The sequence below is a fragment of the Dermacentor andersoni genome, chromosome 4, assembly GCF_023375885.2.
Source record: "Dermacentor andersoni chromosome 4, qqDerAnde1_hic_scaffold, whole genome shotgun sequence".
Taxonomy (NCBI): Eukaryota; Metazoa; Arthropoda; class Arachnida; order Ixodida; family Ixodidae; genus Dermacentor; species Dermacentor andersoni.
The window spans coordinates 6658332-6679364 of NC_092817.1; the positions used below are offsets into that span (position 1 = coordinate 6658332).

The window sequence follows — 21033 nt, forward strand, 5'->3', positions numbered from 1 at the left end:
TTTGCATCTTGCAGATTCGGAATCCGGGCTGGAGGTAATGGCACAACAGCATCCCCGCCCTCAGATAAGGCGCCGGGAAGACGAGCTGCCTCCACGTGGCTCGGATGCCAGGCGCGCACGTTCGTCAGGCTCGTCCAAGTTCACGTCCAGTGTCGGGACGCCAGGTAACTTCACGTGCCCAGGTCCGACTCGCCAGGACAGGAGCTCTGCTCACCGCGTTGTCGCCAAGGCACCTCGACCAGCTCCGCTCGGGTCGTTCCTAAGCCCTTGTTTCTCGCCACTGGTCCCGGTTGGTCGTTCTGCAGCTTGCAAAACCGACCGGCAAAAGGCAACACCCAACACGAACAAGTGCCCTCTGTCTCCCGTCAAACACCAGACAAGGCTATAATCCAAATCAACCTAACTGAATTGCTATCCCCCTTTTTGCTCCTGCTGCAACAAGAGGCAGGTGTACGATCTAGTACACAAGGCTCAAACAACCAGTTTTCAACTTAACAACACACCAAAACATCAGGACAATTAATAATCAACAATAATAATGACAAATAGAATGGTCCCCTTGAAATCACTTGGACCGAAAACATACTACTGAGGAAGCAAATGAGGTCATTCATTTTTCCCGGCGATATTTTCGCGGAATCTGAAGCTGCTTATATTTGCGACCCTGCTTATCCGTGTAGCGGCGGTACAATAAGCCAGATTCCTTGCAAAATGAAGCCCTCTTTTTTTTCACTCCCCGTTTGACGCTCTTCCTCAGATCGGCTATTGAACAATCTTCCTGTTGCTCGCGAATCCGAGTTTCCCTTTCAACTGCAGCCTGCTCCTGCCAGCTGGCGGAAACCGGAGCGAGTGTGGAGCCCGCGTCGCCTAATTGCGGCGTCGCGTCTATATCGCGGCTAGCACTGCACGCGTCACTCCCACTCACTTCCAAAACCCGCTCGCCTAGGCCAGCCTCCGAGCTCTGCCTCTCCCGTGCCTGCTCGCCACTCAAGTTACCTTGATCGGTCCGTGTGCCGCACCGCTGTTCGCTCACCGACGCAAAGTCAAGTTCCCTCGACAGCGGGCGCGCTTTGGATCGCGTGAGGGCCATGTACGCCCCGTCGGCAAAGAACGATTTGCCCTGATCCTTCAGCAGCTGCTCCGAGCTATTTGAGAAGAGGTAGGGAAAGTGCTCCGGGAGGGCGGCAGGCACAGCGGCTTCTGTGTTAAGTTTCCCAAACTCTCCTTCAACGATAACCGTTGCGATGGGTAAACAGACACTCTCCTCCTCGGCCACTTGCCGTATCCTAGCGCATTCTCCCGTAAAATCACTCGAGCAGACGAAAGACGGGTGGACAACGTCCATAGTTGCTGCAGAGTCTCGAAGTGCACGGCACTTCTTACCGTTTACCTCAATTTCCTGCACATAGGGCTCCAATAGTCGTATGTTTTTGTGAGTTTCCTGTATTGCTGCAAACGCAATTTTCTCTGGGCAGTTCGCAGCGATGTGCCCTTGCTTTTTGCAATTGTAGCAGGTTAACGGTTTCCGTTTTTCAAAAGAACGTGTCGCATCGCTTCGCTGTTTGGGACCATCGCTATCATTCTGAGATGCATTTTGTCCTTCCCTCACAGTTTCTTTGGTAAGGGACTCATCTTCCCTAAACTCGCGACGCGTGATTTGCTTTCGTTCGTCGGGCTTCCCGGAAAACCCATCTCTAATATCTGCTTTTTCTACGCGCACTGCCTTGCTGTGCAAGCTGCGGCGGGTGTAATACTCTTCCGCTAACTCTGCTGCCTTGTTTAGCTTAACCTCCTTTAGCCTATCTTGCAGCCAGAGCCGGACATCCTCATCAATGCAACGGTAGAACTGCTCCAACGCGATGCATTCGACGATTTTGTCGCGGTCGTCGTAAACGTCTTCGCCCTTCAGCCATTCCACCAGGTCGGCTTTTAGACGAAACGCGAAGTCAACATTCGACTCCCTGCCCTTTTTTGCGTATCGGAACCTCTGCCGGAAAGCTTCAGGCGACAATTTGTACTTTCGCAGTAGCGCTTCCTTCACATCACTGTAGCTCTCAAACGCCTCTTTCGATAAGCAAGTTATTACGTCTGATGCCTCCCCAGGAAGCAAGGCTAACAGATTCTGTGCCCAGAGAGATCGCTCAATGCTATTCCGTTCGCACACGTGCTCAAATTTCACGAGGTATTTGGCCATATCCTCTCCGACGACAAAGGGTGGAAGTTGATCGCGTATTCTTGGACCGTTAGAAGTTAGACTAGGCGCCGGCGAGCTATTTCGGGTCTCCAACTCTTTCATTTTAAGCTCGTGCTCGCGACGTTCCTTTTCTGCCTGCCACTCCCGACGTTCCTTTTCTTTCCTTTCCTCCTCGCAACGTTCCTTCTCCCTCTTTTCCTCCTCGCGACGTTCCTTGACATCCGCCCAGGCCTCTTCGGCTTCCTCAGCCGTTACGTCCCTAGTCCTCATGACCTCAAGGATCGCATTCTTTCTTTTGGTTGAGCCCAACTCGATGCCCAACTCCTCACAAATTTGGAGAAGTTCCTTGACCTTGTACTTCTCCATCGTTCACACTGTCCTCCTGCTGTTTACCCTTTTTGAATATACCTGCCGTACGCTACTATAATGCTACTAGTAAGACATATGCAAGTATTTCACACACTGCCCTGTTTACCCCCTCAGCATCCCCTGGTTTTCAAAACACTCTAACTAGGCTTGAAACACACAAGGTTAACACAATGCAACACCAAATCCTTCCCTAAGCTACTATAACCTGTGTCAGAGAAAGTCTGGTGTTTGAGGTAAACTTCAGGCACTCACCGCGCCGAGGTAGCTGATGCCGGTCAATCCCGTAGCTGCCATCCACTGTTACGACTTTGCACCGCTGCACCACTATTACGACTTTGTGGTCCCGTAGCGCTCGTCACCCGTTTCGTGACAGAGCGTTGGTAGCGAAGACTCCGAGCCAGGCGTCGATGAGAATAACAAAAGGGACTTTATACACTATATACAGGTCATTATACAGGACATGAAGGGATCGGCACTGGGACCGAGAGCTCACAGCAAACGCGACTGTTCCCGCACGGCAACGTCCGGCGAAAACGCGTGACACATCTCGCTCCAGTCGAGAGCGGCACTGGCTCCCGGTGGGTCGGCGGATCCGGTTTTTCAGGCGGCACGCCTCCGCTTATAAGCCCCCAAAACCATTGTCACCCAAACGGCCCAATACAAAGCGAGCACTCGACGGTCGTCCGAGAGGTCCAACCGGCGACCGCGCTGGCCACCTGGTTCAATTGTGGCGGGCGCGGTGACCTTCAGGAAAGGGCCGGAGGTCACCTAGTGGGTGTCTACGGCGCCGGGCTGTCTGGCACTTGGCGACACGTCCGAACAAAGTGGCTCGCCGATGCTTCTCTCGCAGGACACCGCTGCCTGACGGCTCAGCATCTTGACTTTTCAAGGGAGAATTTGGGCGCCCGAAGGATAATTTTGCATCTTGCAGATTCGGAATCCGGGCTGAAGGTAATGGCACAACAGTATCGTGAGAACGAGTCACTCTGGCTCGAAAAAACGGATGAAATGCGTGCGATGGCCGAAGCATCGGGTGGCCGTGAATTGTCGATTTTTGCACGTGCCACTATATGTAACGTTTTTCTCGCTGCGAAAATTGTGTATCATCTGCAGGCACTGTATTGTACACGTAAGCACATTCAAAAATTCCACCGAATCTTTCCCACATTTATCTGGTGTTTTACGTGGGAGCGAACATCATGGACAAATTTGTTTCGTCGAGTAAAGAAAGGTGGTCTGTCGGTGTGCCACTTGTTTCTTCAGCAAGTTCTATCACGTTTCATATTGATAAGGGACGAAAGAGACCGGTTTCTGTGTTGTTGTTTTTTTCAAACCATGTTAACAGTTCCCATGCCTGATTTTTTTGTTTCTTCAGCCATTGGCCCTCATTACACAATTTCAAGGTCCTTGCGTGAAGTTGTAACGTCCTATCGTTTCCTTAGGGCGAGATTTTCCCTTGAGTACCTCTCCATGTAAAAACAAAGCGCCTTATGAAGGATCTTGAAAGGATCTTGAAGGATCATTGAAAGTATGTTCCCTGTGCCATTGTATCGGTAAATTTTTCAAGAAGGGCTGGGCAAGAAGTACTTAAAAGGGTTAAAAATATGTGTATACCGGCAAACGTTAAAACATTCTTCTCCAAGCTTCACACGGGAACCTTGCCTGTCAAAACGTGGTTAGAGGAAAGAGGGATTTATTTGCCATGGGGAAGCAGATGCTTTCTGTGCAACAAAGCTGAAACGATTGAACATGTTTTCATTGATTGTAATAATGACATATTCTTTTGGGATATATTACAGAGAACGTTAAAGATAGACCTACCCCTCAATCCACATGGCATTCGTTTTTTAGCACCTGAACGCGATTTTGAACAGGTGGATGTTATCTTTTTACTTGGGCTGCACGCAGTCTGGCGTAGTCTGTTGGCATATAGACATTGTGATGTTAAAGGCCGATCTGTTTATGAATATTTTGTGGAAATGGTTGTGAAGGTACGTGACGTGTACAAGACGAATGACTATGATGAAGCTGTGGTGTGAATCCTTGATACTTTGACACATATAAAAAGAATGTGATCTATGATCACAAGCTCTTTTGAGGCTTGTAACCAAGCTGGAAATAAAGAAAAAGAAGAACTCATGGCTGAGTGGTAGCTTCTCCGTCTCACACTCCGGAGACCCTGGTTCGATTCCCCCCAGCCCATCTTGCAAGTTGTTTTTATTTATTTATTGCCATCCGGGATTTTTCGCTCACGGCCAACACCGCCGACACCGACTTTTCTGCGACACGAGCTCCTTAGTGCTGTCGCGTTAAAATTCGACGAACGATGGGAAGTCCACGTGACGCGGCCTGTCTTGGCATTGGTCTTGGGTGTCACGCACGGAGGCGCTGTCGAAGGATACAGCAGGGCTGCGTCGCACATTGTTGGGGGCCGGTGGTGCGGGTGCTTCAATGTAGGCGGGTTTTAGACGTTACATGGCAATTGTGTGTGAGCAGCCGTTGACATTCACGACAAAAGTCGTCGGACGATGCTCGAGAACACAATATGGCCCGGAGTAGTGTGGCTGCAAAGGCTTTCGCACGCAAAAGGATAGAAATCTGGGTGAGTTGGTACGGTAACATGATCTTGGATTGTACGGCTTTCGCACGGCACAGTTACGCACGAAAACATGGGTAGCAGAGGTGAGTGCGGGAGAAGCGTACGGAGACCTTGCTTCTTGCGAACGGGTAGGCACGGGCGTATCTGGTTGAAGAAAGCTTACAGTTCGGCAACATAGTCGGCAGGTGATTGTATAGGTGTTTTGGTAGTGGCAACAAAGAAATCGCACGGAAGGCTTAGGTGAGTGCCGTAGACTAGCTCAGCACAAGAGCAACCTAGGTCGCTCTTGAGTGCGGCTCTGATGCCAAGTCGAGGGGCAAATGCAGGACCCACTTCGGCGATTCATGCGCCATAAGGGAGACCTTGAGATGCCGGTGAAAACGTTCAACTAGTCCATTGGACTGCGGGTGGTAAGCAGTCGTGCGAAAACGTGTCGTTCCGAGTAGTTCGAGTAGCTCGTTGAATAGCGCTGAGTCAAACTGCCGACCGCGATCGGTGATTATTGTGGATGGGCTGCCGAACATTGCAATCCATATAGACACGAAAGCTGCTGCAACAGTGGGAGCTGAGATGTCATGTATAGGTGTAGCTTCTGGCCACCATGTATAGCGGCCGATGCATGTCAGTATGTAGCAGTAACCTTTCGAAGGTGGGAGAGGGCCGCCGAGGTCCAGCTGTACGGTGTCAAAACGAGCATCCGGTGGAAGAAAAGACTTGGCAGGCGTAATGGGGTGACGCTGGATCTTAGAGCGTTGACACGGCAACACAGCAGCGAACCCAATCGCCAACTTGCACGTTCAGCCGAGGCCAGACGAAACGACTGGAAAGGAGCTTCTGTGTCGCGCGTATTCCAGGATGCGACAGGTTGTGCACGGTTTCGAACAGATGTCTGCGAAGGGATGCCGGAATGTATGGTCTAGGTGTGTCGGTAGAAGTGTCGCAGACGACGGACGTACCATCTGGGGTCACAACGACGTCCTCCAGTTTCAGCGACGTTGTCGAATTCCGGAGTGTACGAAGTTCAGTGTCGTCACGCTGTTGACTGACGAGTAAGTCGACCTCGATGATGAAAGGTTCCGACGTCAATGTGGAAACGGCATTGACGTGACTCAGAACGTCGGCTGGAACGTTGCCAGTACCCTTGATGTGGCGGAACGTTATTGTAAACTCGGAGATGTAGGAAAGGTGTCCAATCTCGCAGGGCGAGTAACAGGACGCCGAACGATTCGTTGCGTGCATAAGGGGCTTGTGTTCAGTCAAGACAGTGAAAGCACGGCCTTCTACGAAATGGCGAAAATGCCTGATAGCCAGGTAAAACGCGAGTAAATCACGGCCGAACACGCTGTAGTGGGACTGCACATGCTTCAGTTTCTTGGAGAAAAGGACGAGTGGATGCCACGCATTGTCGATGAATTGCTGCAGAACGGCACCAACTGCGGTGTTTGAAGCGTCGGTCATGATGGCAGTGGGCACGTCTGGCTTTGGGTGTCTAAGCAGCGTGGCGTCGGCGAGGGCAGACTTGACTCTTGTGAAAGCGTTGGTGGCCCCTTCAGTCTACTGAAGCACTTGTTTGCGTTTGTTTACCAGCAAAGCTTCTAGCGGAGCCATAAGTCGTGCGCAAACGGGAATGAATCGGCGGGAGAAATTGACGAATTTGAGAAATTGGCGAATCTTGGTGAGTGTGGTCGGTAGGGGAAGGTTTTCGATGACGCGAATCTTGGACGGCAGTGGTCGAATGCCGTTAGCGTCGACGATATGACCGAGGAATTCGAGTTCGGGTTGACCGAATTCGCTCTTGGTGCGTTTATGACAATTCATTTACTGGCAAGGCGTGAAAACAACAACCGCAAGTGGTGAAGATGTTCTGCAGATGAGCTTGCGACGAGAAGGTCGTCAATGTATGCAAAAACGAAAGGCAAGCCTCGGGTGACGGAATCGATGAAACGCTGAAAGGATTGGCCAGCGTTCCGTAAGCCGAAAGGCATGCGGACAAATTCGAAAAGACCGAAGGGTGTGGTGATGGCGGTCTTGGGAATGTCTTCTTCAGCGACCGGTAGTTCATGATAGGCGCGAAGGAGATCAATCTTAGAAAAGACCGTCGCACTGTGCAACGCTACGGTGAAGTACCGAATGTTCGGTAGAGGGTAGCGATCAGGAACTGTAACGTTGTTTGGTGCCCGGTAATCGCCGCATGGGCGCCAGTCTCCCGTCTTCTTAGGTACGATCTGAAGTGGTGATGCCCAGTTACTGGAGGAAGGGCGGATGATGCCAAGTTGCAGCATTTGTTCGAAATCCACGCGAGCGATTTCGAGTTTCTTCGGGGACAAACGCCGGGATCGGAAATAGACTGGTGCGCCGGAGGTGACGATGTGATGGCACACGTCATGTTGCACCGGTTGCGTCCAGTCCGGCAGGCGCGCCAAAGTGGAAAACTCGCGTAGGAGCGCGGCGAAAGGTTCGTCCAACATGGCAGAAATAGGCGTGATCGGCGATGTGTCTGATGACGGGACGCCAAGAACGGATAGCTGGGTCACGGAGTCGATGAGACAGCGTCGTTGGACGTCGACAAAGAGTCCGTAGTTGTGCAAGAAGTCTGCTCCAATGACTGCACGACGGACGTCGGCAACCAAGAAAATCCATCGGAACGCTCGTCGAAGGCCAAGGTTTAGCATCACGGAGCGTGACGAGAAAACTGGAATCCTGGTGCCGTTGACGGCTTGCACAACGACACAGGTGTCGCTTTTCGGTTCCAGAGCCGTCCTAGAAGCTGCGTGTCCTTGGCGAAAGCCAATAGTGAGTCCAAAATGGCCCTGTCTGACTCCATCGAGCCAGTTGCCGGTCTAATCCCACTCCTCGTAGGACGACACTCGCACCGCCCGCCCTCAGGTGGTGGTCCCGCTGTTGAGCGTGTCACTGGCACTCCCAAAACAGATAGGCTGCGGATGGCCGCGTGGCCATGTCGCAGTCAGGGCACCTGTGTGGCGTCTGGAGCGCTTCTTGGTCCGCGGAGGCTGTGGGATGGCCGGGTTCCTGCGATGGAAGGGAGTTGGGAGGTGGAGATGGAGGGCGTCTTCCCCGGCGTGGCCGGTACTGTCGCCACCGCTCTAGCACATCTGGTGTGAGGACGAAGCCGGAACGGAGCCTATGCAGAAGCACCTGCCCCGACCTGGGAAGACCCGCTGGAAGTGGGTCCGGGTCTGAGGGCACATTCGCACGGAGTTCCCTCTTGCGTCGGTTGGCTGCTGCTCTCAGAGCTCTGTCCGGGTCATACGGAGCTCCATTTGTCGTGTTGCTTGTGCTGGTTGTGAAGGTTTCTGAAGGATCCCGTGAGACGAAGCGGTTGGAAAGAAGGGACGCTGTCGCGTTAAAAAGGGGACTTGCGTGCTGAGCCGGACCACTCGTCGCCGTTAGAGCTCTGCCAGCCTGTTTCCCTGCCAAGCGCAGGGACGCCGACAGTGAAGAGCCTCGTTTCCGAAACGGCGGTGGTAGTAGCAAACACCAGACGTTGTAGTTGATGTTTCATTGCGGGTGCCCGTGCGTCTTGATCTGCTGGAACTACGGATGCGTGGGCGACGAGACGACGTGCGGTGATGTTCCGCTCCACAGATGATGCGTTCCAGGCGCTCACACAAGGAGTCGAGCAGCGATTGCGCTGCTGAGGAGCAGGGAAAGGTTTGCAGGGTGGTTGTATTGTCACCCGGAGACGATGCTGTGGCTGCGATTGTTGGGGTGGCTTATTCCATGACCTTGTCGGCCAAAGTGGCAAGTCCGATAAAGTCCATGGTAGAGGCTGTCGCCAGGACCATCTCTGCACGTTAGCCGGGAGTCGTTGCAAAAACAATTCGCGCAACAGCGCGTCGTCGATGGATCTCGCGTTGTTTCCGAGCAGCTGCCTGATTCGGCGAAGAAGTTGACTAGGGCGTCGGTCGCCGAGTTCTGCAGCGGACAGAAGCTGCTAGATGCGAGAACGCTGTGAAGCTGCTGTGCGCTGTAGCAGGGCTGCCTTGAGATCGTCATAGGCGGCGGCAGACAATGGGGAGTTCAACAAATCTGCTACTTCGTCAATGGCGGCGGGCGAGAGTGCTGCAACGGCGTAATGAAACTTTGAGGCTTGAGAGCGGGATACCAGCGACTTGAAATTTCGATTCAGCCGATTCAGCCAAATTTCGATACAGGGGGCTCACCGCGTTCCTCGGAAGGGCTCTGGCCTTGAGCTCTCGTAGCGTTGGTGTGGTTCATGGTCGTCTCCACCACAGGAGCGTATGGCAGTATCCCTTCCGTAGTCACCAAACTGTGGTGACGAGCGACCACGTAGATCGGTAAAGTCTCGGGGGAGAGGAACAACCGACACTCGATCTCTTAGCGTACCATTCTTTTAATGCCCTTTTTAAACGCTAACCCATGCCGGAGCGTGCCAGCCGCTCGTGCCTTGTGTAGACGCGAGCGTCGACGTAATTCTCATGCGACGCCGATGCTGCTGCCGCTACAAAAGAACATGAAAGGTATGTGACTTCAGGTCGGGGGGCAAAATTGCCTGTTCATTGCCGAATGTGCGGTTGCACTTCTGTTTCCGGTTATACCGAAATTGTTGGTAGGAGAGCCCCGAAATACGACAGAGAAATGATTGAAGCATATCGAATGTGAAAACGCGGTCACAATCAGTGTGTGATCGTGCCCTCCTTATCGCTATCAGGAAGATAAGTGGCTCATTGGGAAAAATGCTGCCATTAGAATGTGTCATACACCAATGCTTTTATGTGTACTTGTTTATGTGTGGCGCATGCGCGCTTTGGTTTGCTGACTCGTGTGTGTCACTGAACTGAGTTGCTAGTGCCAGCGTGTGTGGTTGTGCAATTCCTCCCCTCTTGCGTGCGCGCGTCTTCGAAGGCTTGTCGTTTTTCAAGCTATGTACCAACAGGCCCAGCGCCAGACTCTTCTTTTTTGTCTGTAGTGTACAGATCTTGCTCAGATTTTATTACTGTTCCTGTCCAGCCTTCCGCGACTCCAGTCATCGCGTACGCTTCCACCGTAGAGAGATGATAGTGAAGGAGGTCTGAGAGATGAGAAACGAGCTCTGCGGACCGTGATGACAACACGAAACTGAGCAACGAGCTAAGAAAAGCTAATGCTTTAAAGGGTACTTAGCAAAATGTTGTTCTTAGCGGAATTATTCTGCAAATAAGTTTTTCTGCAAATCTCCATCTAGACAGGTACCCTATATATAAGAACGCGGCAAGGGTCAAGTTGTTAGTTTCATTTCTTTAAGCCTTCCGCATAAAAAAGAAAACCTCATATAAACATAGAGTGTCCAAAACGCAGCCGGCCTTCTTTTATAGACTTCTCTTATAGTTCACATGTATGCATTGTGGTAACCCAAGTAAACCATTACTCCTCAAGTGGTGGAAGTGCTTTAAGATCCCTTTGACCTTTCCACATTGCTTTCCTGGAGCTGCGTTCGGGTCGCTGCTTACGCCCAGTAGCCACCGACATGTCCCAAGATGATCCAGCAGCGTCCACCGTCCACGTTCAAGTTCCAGCCACCCCACCCTCCTGGTCTGTAAGCAGCCGTCAGCGCAAACCTGAGGTGTTCGCTGGCCTGTCTGGCGATGTCGGCAAAGACTGGCTGGATAACTGCGATTGAGTAGGCTCGCTTAACCACTGGAACGCTGCTTCTAAATTACAGAACGTTGCCTTCTACGTAACTGAGGTCGCCAAGACATGGTTTAATAACCACGAGTGGGACTTACGTGATCGGTCTTCTTTAAAAGAGCATCTCCGCCGTATTTTTGGCACGCCTACGGCCCGCTCTGAAGTCGCGAAGAAGAAACTCTCTGAGAGCGTGCAGCATTATGGCAAGTCCTACACGTTATACATTGAGGAGGTTCTCGCGTTTAGCCGTCGCGTCGACAACGCCATGCCAGAAACTGACCGCATCCGCCACCTTCTCAGAGGCATCGGATCTATCGCTTTCAACGCCCTTGCGGTGCGAAATCCCACGAGTGTACACGACGCCATATTTGTGTGTCAGCGCATCGATTCCTTGTAATCAATCCGTTTGCAGCCCGACTCGTCAGACAACCCCTTGACCAACAGTGCTGAGCTCTCATTCGAGCTCTCGTTCGTGAAGAACTGCAACGTCACGATCTGTCACCAGCTCTGCTGCTACCGGTCTACGCGGCGTCATTGAGGAGGCCTCCCTGAACAGCGCCAATCCAGCCACCGTCTTCGTACGCCCACATTGCCACCCCTTGCGCCCCGTCACCTGTGCCGGTACAAGGTCAGCCTTACTTATGCGAGCGCCCAATCCACCTGACTTCTCTGCCTGGCGTCAGTCGCGCCCGACTTGCTACTAGTGCGGCATACGTGGGCACGTCTCCCGGTTTTGCAGACGCCGCCAGCAACACGAACGACGAGGCTGCGCTGCCTTTGAGCGCGATGCGCATACTCCTCGTCGACCATACCACCGACCCTATGATAATCCATCCTCGCACCGATCTCCGGCCGGCTTCTCCAACACGCAGCCGAGTTCACGTACCTCAAGACGCCGCTCCCCCATTACAACGCTCCATTTACAACGCTCCATTACCTTTAACGCCAATTCGTCTTTACTCGGACATAATTCCGTCGCATCCTACTGCATCGACACCGATGGCAAAACTGTTGCGCGCCGTCGTCCCTACCAACGTTACTAGACTAGCTTCAGTTGTAAAACTCCCCGCCCGCGCGCTTACAGCCGCTGTCGCCACTTCTGTGACAGCCGCCAGAGGGCAACGCTGTTCCATCGGGCTCCACTGCAGACGCCTTGTCACAGCCTTCAGCTCGTGCGGACGGGCAGTTTGCGCGTGTTTCGCGCTCGCTGGCGTTCTCCCTTCTCCGAATTAGTGATACCACGAGAAAGCGGTATCCACTTACAGCAAGAAGATTTATCGCGCCAGTTCGTTAATACTGAAAGAAGGGTAAACTGCACGAAAGGAAGAAACGCATACAGCGAAGCGCGGAAGCTGCGTTTCTAAATGTCGTGTGTTTCTTCCTGTCGTCTTAACGTTTCGCGCAGTTTAGGCTCACGAGCCTGAATATCTGGCCTAAGTGCGTGATTGTAGGATGATCTGCATCCCCACCGAAGCTTCTCACCACGCCAAAGAAGCGCTACAAAAAGAAAGATGAGGTCGGTCTTTGTACACACAAGCCACAAAAAAAAAAAAAGAAAAAGAAACAAGTCGGATTTTTCATTCCGTGAAGATGCTTAATCAGCGAAACTGAAACGTGCGGCCCCTGTGTTTATCACTGGGTTGAGGGTTCATTAAAGTATTTCTCAGTTATGAGGTTACACACACAATCGGCTACGAGAGAGAACGACGTCACTGACGGTATGCCCGCAGTCCGCAGTTGTCGCGTGCGTTCGATGTCTCGAGTTTGCTCGGCGGCGTGGTTAGCAGCCTTCGCCTGCGATTTGCCGCTTGTAATTCTTCAAAATTAAATTTCTTCAAAATTAAATCTTTCCGGTACGAAAGACCATGAGTGGCTCATACCCCGTAAACGCGGCCTCCCCATTACGACGACAGAAGTGAAGTGAAATTCTACGCTGGAAAGATGAACGGCCACGCAGCCAGCTGTGGAAGACGACGACGAACGCGGGAGCAGTGGCACAAGCGCGTGCCGTTGATTTCGCAGAGAGTTCCCGGTCGGTACGAGGAATCGCTCTGTTTCACGCCGATCGAAGCGTCGCTTTGCTGGGAGCAGAAAAAAAGTGGTGCGCCGAACTGTTGACATCGTTCCGATAGCGGCCTATGCAGCCAGGTACGCAGCACGGCGGCATCGTCTGCTGATATTCTTAAGAAACTCGGCGAAGGCTACAGTTCCAAGGATGACATGCTTGCGAAATTCGCTCTCAACAACGAACCACAGAATACATTAACGCTGCACCGCGTGCTTAGTCCGGCCCGCCCGCGTAGCCGGCTAGTGAGGAAGTGAAGCCGGGCGCGACTGCAGCGCCACGAAGGCGCGGGCGGGTGGCGGTTCCGCGCAACGGCGCCGAGTTTTAAAACTGAAGCTAGTCTAGTAACGTTGGTCCCTACCGCGTCTCCTTAGCCGAGCGCCAGATCATTGAGGAGAACGCCGCCTACATGCTGGAAAGGAACATCATACGCCCCTCTGCAAGTTTTTCGTCATCACCCGTCGTTTTAGTATAAAAGAAAGACGGATCGCGATGTTCTTGTGTGGATTACCGCGCGCTCAAAAAGATCACCCGCAAGGACGTCTACCCGATGCTGCGTATTGATGACGCACTTGATTATTTGCAAGGGGCGCAATACTTCTCCAGCCTATATCTTCGTTCGGGCTATTGGCAGATTCCAATGCATGAAGCAGACAAAGAAGAGACCACATTTTCTACTCCTGATGGTCTTTACGAGTTCAGCGTATTGCCTTTTGGCTTATGCAATGCTCCCGCCACGTTTGAAAGAATGGTTGACACTGTTCTTCGCGTCCTGAAGTGTAAAACCTGCCTATCGTATCTCGACGACATTGTCGCCTTTTCGTCGACTTTCCCTGAGCATTTACAGCGTTTCGATGAAGTGCTCACGTGCCTTGCAAGTGCTGGTCTTCAACTAAACACCTAGAAGTGCCGCATTGCTAGCACAGAGATTAAAGTTTTGGGCCATCTTGTAAACAAATACGACGGTCAACCTGGCCCTGATTAGATTTCTGCAGGGCTCAACTTTCCACGTCCACTTCGTGCGAAAGAACTGCGTAGCTTCCGCGGTCTCGCCTCGTACTTCCGACGTTTCATCCGGGATTTGGCCACTATCGCCGCGGCCCTCCGTGGACTTCTTGCCAGTGCCAGTTCCTTGTAGTGGTGCGATCGGGGCGAATTCACTTTTCAGGAACTTAAGCACACCTTAACCCCCCACCCGTCCTTTTTCATTTTGATAGTAAGGAATCCACTCTACTTTACACTGACGCTAGCAGCCAAGGAATTGGTGCCGTGCTGCTGCTGCACGAACTTGCTTCTCGCAAGAAAGCCGTCGCATACGCAAGCCGCGCTTTGACTTCCGCGGCAAAGCGGTACACAATCACCGAACAGGAGTTTCTGGCCGTTGTATGGTCTGTGCAGAAATTTCGCCCATACGTCCACGGTCGGCATTTCCCCGATCACCATGCCTTACGTTTGTTGTCAACGATCAAAAACTGGTCAGGACGCTTCGGCCGCTGGATCCTCAGATTACAAGCATATGATTTCGCTGTCGTTTATAAGTCCGGAAGGAAGCACCAAGACGCCGACGCACTTTCTCGCTGCCCATTACCGCCATCTTTCGATCACATTACGTCATCTTATGAACTTGGCCGCACGGATGTCGCATCTTCCGTGTTACATATTGGTTCCCTGACCCAGTTGCCGTCCAGTCGCCCTTCTGTGTTTTCCGCTAACCAGCGCACTGATCCATATTACCACGACATCATGTATCGCTTCATTGGTGTTTCGATCCCACCTAACTCCAGGCTTCGAAAACAGCTCAAACTATCCAAATTAGAGAACGGTGTTCTCTACCACTACATTTTTCACCCGGAGGGCGATGAATGGGTTCCTGTCGTTCCGCGTTCTCTTCGTGCTGAAGTTCTCGAGGCTTCTCACGACGACCCGACGTCTGGCCACTTGGGTTACCACAAAACCCGTGAGCGGATACGCAGCCGATTCTTCTGGCCAGGTCTTTCAACCAGCGTAGCTCCATATGTCGCCTCGTGCACTCTTTGCCAACGCCGCAAGCGACCCACCACTGCACTCGTCGAGACGCTGCAACCACTACCTTGTCCAGCAGAACCCTTCGCTGTCGTCAGCAATGACCTTTACGGCTCTCTCCCGACCACTGCAGGCGTCAACCGGCGGATCGTCACTGCTGTGGATCACTTCACGCGGTACTCAGAACCTACCTCTGTCCGCTCAGGGACTGCTTCAGAAGTGGCTGCCTTCTTCCTTCAGACTATCTATTCATGCCACGAATTTCCTCGCGCCCTTTTGAGCGACCGCGGCAAGGCATTTCTCTCAAACACGCTTGATGAAATTCTCCGAGGTTGCAACAACGCGCACAAGACAACCTCCGGCTACCACCCCCAAGCCAATGGTCTGACAGAGAGATTTCATCGCACGCTCAGTGATATGTTGTCCATGTATATCCAACCTGACCATCGTAACCGGGATGCCATTCTCCCCTTTGTGACATTTGCCTACAACACCATTGTACAGCGCACCACAGGCTACTTTCCGTTTTTCCTGGTCTGCGGCTGGCATCCAACCTCTGCCCTCGACGTTTCTTTCTTTTCTGTCACTTTCAACACTTCTCCATTCATTTGCGAACAGTTTGTGTCTCGTCTTGCCCAATGACGCCACCATGGTCGTATAAACACCGGGGCGAGCCAGGAAGGCCGCAAGAGTCGTTATGATGCCACCACGGTGGATGCCACTCACCGTGCTGTTTTCTACTGCCCTGCCGACTGCTTTCGACCACTGTGCGAAATGTGTGGTTTATGTGAAAATCTTCAATCTCGGTACATCGGCCCCTACAAGGTCATAGAAAAGATCTCCTCAGTAAACTATCGCGTTACACCTGTTGACACACCTACAAACCGACGTTGTCGCGGGACAGAAATCGTGCATGTTTCCCGCCTCAAGGTATTCCATCGGCGCTTTACGCTAGTTTAATTTGCGGCCGTAATTGCACGGGGGCAATTAGTGCGAGAGTGTCTGTTGTGGACGTCATATTGCTCATCTGTACATAACCATCACCATCGCTTCGCATCTTCATGGTCGGCGCGCTAGCTCGTGCTTTTGGAATAAAACTGCCGAGTAAAACCGTTACTTCTCAGTATACATATACATATGAAGCCAAACACGTCATTGGATTCAGCGAGTTCAAGTGCTTGAATGATAGGACGCACGAAACGAAAGCACTTTGTCTTTCCCACGTTCGGGCCGGGGACCGGCCTCCTATTCCCTGACATATATATTATAAACGAGAAAAAAAATGTGTTATTTTTCAGGAAAAGGATCCGTAGATATGGTCGCGAACGAGCGCAGCTGTGCTCGAACGGTCGTGCGGCACTCTTCAGAGTCTTCCTAGCTCAAAAGCACCTTCCAACTCTCCGCCAACTAGTGGATTACATATACTGCGGTACAGTGTATGGCGTGAAAAAGCATTGACACAGTTGCTCTTTTCCCGTTCGTGTGTTTGTGCACCAGCACATTGCTTAACCTGGACCAGGGCTTCTCGCCCATATGTTGGGTGCAGCGGCCTCGTGACAACTATGCGACTGAGTGCGACGCTCTCACCTGCGGAGGCTTCGGCGACGAATCGGCCACAATCATGTTGTGCAGCTCCGCCTGGCGCCTCGACTCCCTCTCGAGGCTGTCGACATACTGGGACGCCGTGCAAGTCGCGAACGCATCCGACCTCGCGTCTACGACCGACTCGCGGGTGCTGCGCTTGCGGGCGAAGATCGCCTGCGGAGAAGACGCTCTTCGATATAAGCGGCCCCGAGTCACGGTGTCACCGTCACGGTGTCGATGGAGCAAAGCACTTTAGATTTTGTTTAAAAGGCGTGCGATTTAAACAGATACGTGTATTTCAATGCGACATGGCATTGGAACATGCAGATTGGGGATTAAACACCACGAAGGTGGCAGACAACGGAGCCCTCCGTTGCATTTTTATCGTGATTCGTGATGTAAGGTCCGTGCTCAACGTGTTCAATGTTGGGAGCAAAGCTTGTCATTGTTGTTATTTGTTAATGTGTTATCATCTTAGGATACCTCGCGCACTTTTCGAGAGTTATCTATCTCTGTTTGTATCTAACAGTTTTCCCGCCTGCCTGGATCACTGGCCAGTCGACCTTGGGTCGCTGTGTATGTGGCAATGTTAACATACGTGCCGCTCGTCAAGGAACCTCTTTCACTCCGGCAGGGGTAACTGTAGATGCGGGATTGGGTAGGTACTGCAGCTTTTCAATGAAACTCTTTGACACCGACTTATAATTCTAGGTACGCGTCGCTCAGTCTCTGCCTCTTCGATGCCCGCTTGAGACACTGGGCGCGTGCCAGTATGCGCGTACTACTCTTCAATGAACGTATTTGACGCCAATTTGGATAACTGAGTATGTGCCACTGGGAATACGCCGCTCTGCAATGAAGAGAAAGATCCCTTAAATTTATCCGATGCTGGGAGGAATCGAAACCACGTCACAAGGATTCCTCAGGGGCAAGAGCCCGACGCTTTGGCAGGCTGCGCCACAAACTCACTGGTTAGCGCCGCTTTTCAATGAACCTCTTTCACGCCAATGCTTTAGTGAGCTGTGTCATGAATGCACTAGATACGCGCTCTGTGGCCATACCTGGCCCTTGCGCCACTAAACACCTAGACATCATCATCTGCAATGAACATATCGCCAACATGGGTCACTGTCACCACTGTGCGTGCGGCAAGCGGGAGGTAGCGCTCGCAGGCAGCCGCGCTTCTTGTACCCGAGGCCAGGCGTGCATTTCTCAGCAGCACCGCCAGATGGCGCATCGTATGCAGAAAGCCTAGAGTCACTGGAAAAAATTTCAGAGTACCGCATTCGTTTTCCCCGCGCCGCCGGTGCGTTCATTGGCTCAACCATGCCACGTGACCTCTGGGGCGCCATACACCTTCCAAGCGCCGGGCGGGCCGGCTGAGTTAGAGCGCAGGCAGCGCAGGTTCCCTACGTTTTTTTGTGTTCCGAGTGTCGCGCTCGCATTTGGTTGCAAGGAAATCGTGCCTGGCTGCTGCACCTTCGGATGCAGCAACCGAACTGAGTCTGGAAAGACTTTTTTTCTAGATTCCGGCCGGGAAAAATGACCGAGAGCGTCGTTCTGCGTGGTGACACAGAACCGGCCGGGAGAATTTCGAGCCTACAACAAACACCCGCGTGTGCGAGGTATAAGTATACCTTGCTTGTGCTTTTCGGCAGTTTTAGAAGATACTTAAGCGAAGTGCACGCGGTGTTAGCGATGCTATGAAAATAGTTCATTGTAGGGATCGTTCGCGTATTGCACGCTTGACGCGGGTACACGTGTACGCGTTTGTTGCTCAACACACGCGGTTATTCCGTGCTCGTGGCACGCGAAGGCACACTTGTCGCGCGAGAATTCCACGTCCTCACGTGCACCAGGTACTCGCATGATTTCTCCGCGCGCTCTCGCCTCGAGTCACTCGACCCATATCGCACTTGTTTTTCGCAGATCGTGACGATCGCAGTCAATAAAAACCTGGTCAATACGAGGCCCATGATACTTCCTTTTTTCCACTTATCCTTTGCTCATTTATACATACGCATTTCGAGCTTGAGACCAATGGCCAGGTGGTATTCACAATACATGCTTCAAATTTTGAGCTTGTAAGCCGAGCACATGCAATAACTGAAGTCAGCATACATATTATGTTTTATGTTGAAATGCTACAGTACATACCCAAATACTGTTGTGCTTGATGCATAACAAGAAATACAAAACAACAGAACACCCAGTAGCTTTAGTTTCACTCTGTCACTATGCATGTTACATAAACCGCTCTGAAAGCACAAGAATTTTATACATCGCCTATGTAATTTAGAAAAAAAAAAGTGCTGCGTCACCAGCCGGCGTTCCTGCTTTTTTTTCACACAGGCAGCATATCTTGGCAGTCTAAGAAAACAGTCATAAATAAGTTAAGAGTAACCGCTCATGGACGCACTAGACAGCCGCGTTCATAAATTGCAATGTAGCAAACTCTCGCGCATTATCAGTGTACAGAAGTACATATACGTTGCTGTAATAACGCAAATGGCTCATATTGGCCTTCCACAAGATTTAGTGCGCAAAATGGTAATCGAAGTTGGTTTTTACGCCTGCTGCGCACAGATCGTCTTATGATAACGGCCAAACACCGGTGCGCACACGGCAGTCGCAGTGTGTCGTGCGTATACGGCGGACGAAGTCGCCGGGCAGAGTCGAGAACACGCGGTATCCGATTACAAACTAAATAAATGTATCCGATTTAGCTTGTGAAATTATACAATTAACGTACGTGCCGATGACACTGTCAGGTGTTAGTTTCGTCCTGCTTGGAAACATTCAATAGAAGCCGACGGTGGTCCACGATGTTCATGCCCAAAAGCACAAGCTTGCCTCATTCCGGCTCGAAGTGACGAAATGTTTCCTACGTAGCTCGCTCCGTGGAAGGAAAAAAAAAACGCGCGCATAAGCTCCCGATAGCAGCGCTAAGCTGCTGCCCACAATCGTAGCACAGTTCCAGCAGTAAACACGATCGGAGTGCAAAACAACCGCCGGCTGCATTACTTCGCACAAAATAACGTTTTCTTTTCGTTCTTAGCAACCATTATCTCCGGGCACAAAGTATTTGTACTTCATTAAACACTCAACCCGATGTGTCACTGAACATCAAGCTCTTCCAACACGGCGGTCTCCACGCGATGCAGTCGGCTTGGAAGGTATATGGCGGTGGCCGCTCAGTGTTGCCAGTCAAATCCCGACCTTTGCGGTACTCTGAAATTTTTTCCAGTGACTCTAAGAAAGCCGGGCAAGATCGTGCGCTGCGCAAACGAGACTCGCGCGCGACGAGAAAAAAAAAACAGCACGTCAAGAAGGCTATTGCATCAACTTGTGCCAATCTTTGTCCTTCCAGGCGCTTTGTTTCGTGTACAAAATGGGCGCCCGATGTACCACTTCTTACACAAAGTGGAAATGTTAAGAAGTTGTAGAAAAAGGGGCTTCACACTTCTTTCAGAACGCCCCAGTGAAACTGAGGCCCCCTACCGACACCTGAAATAGATATCCTGCTTTTTTGCTGCACGTGCACATTATATAACCCATTTGGCGTAATTATACTTGCGGGTGGTAGTGTCCACCGGGGTTGTTAGCTTTCTAGTGCATTAGCAAGCGCAACGCGCGTGTTTGGCCACCCGGCAGTGCAGCACGCGCAAGAAGGCTGCGCCTCGAATGCCTCGCACAGCGCGCTGCTCGCAACCTGCAGAGGAGCCTGGCCGACGCGTGCCAGAACAAATGCGCGACGGACCTTCTCGTCGACGTCGTTCCACACGTCATCCAGAAAGAGGACGAAGCAGCGGACCACGGTGGCGAGCGCGGCGTGCTCTCCGCTCGCCGGGTGTTCGACGAAGCTGGCGCCGGGTCGCCACAGCATCGAGGGTGCCACGAAGTGGCCCGCCAGCGCGGGCGTGGTGTGGCTGCGCGGCACGGCCCGGCACACCTTGCGCAGCACCAGCAGCCACTGGCGCAGGAGCTCCTGGTGGCACTGCGGCAGGCGCCTGCTCGTCCTGCGGGCGGAACGTCTCGTTACGTGACGAGGGCAGAGAACGCGTACAAATGAAGACGAGTGCTGGGGAACTACTCTCGGCTAAACGCAAAGTGCACTCGTAACGACAGACACAGCCGCGAAAGATTAGGCCTAAGTTCAGTCGCACCCTTAAAACCCTTGCTCCTCACAAGTACAACCTATGGCGCGAGCTGTGACGTAGTAACTGGTAGAGCTAGTGCGGCAGCGTTACCGCGCCGCCGCCGTAGGTCCTTTTTGCACCTTTTCTGGCATTCTGATGAGTTCCCGCTTGAATTATTAAGAGCGGCTGTTGGTTTGTGCGTATGTATGTATGTATGTATGTATGTATGTATGTATGTATGTATGTATGTATGTATGTATGTATGTATGTATGTATGTATGTATGTATGTACGTACGTACGTAGGTACGTACGTACGTTTCGATGGATCGATGGGTGGATGCATGCATGCGCGTGCATGCGGATATGCCCGAAATTTGTATCACCTATTTTTCTGCACATTTTATTTATTTG

The 21033-nt window shown here is 51.9% G+C and overlaps 1 protein-coding gene across 2 annotated transcripts in view; it reads right to left on the reverse strand.

Annotated features, from left to right (window-relative positions):
- LOC126535923 (isoprenyl transferase-like) overlaps positions 1–21033 on the reverse strand; it is a 168416-nt gene that overhangs the window by 112117 nt on the left and 35266 nt on the right. For both annotated transcript variants that reach the window (XM_072287720.1, XM_072287721.1), the window contains exons 5-6: positions 20243–20501; positions 16486–16656 (exon numbers count right to left, since the gene is read on the reverse strand). In XM_072287720.1, coding sequence (XP_072143821.1) covers positions 16486–16656; positions 20243–20501 — 430 coding nt within the window. The remainder of the gene's footprint in view (positions 1–16485; positions 16657–20242; positions 20502–21033) is intronic.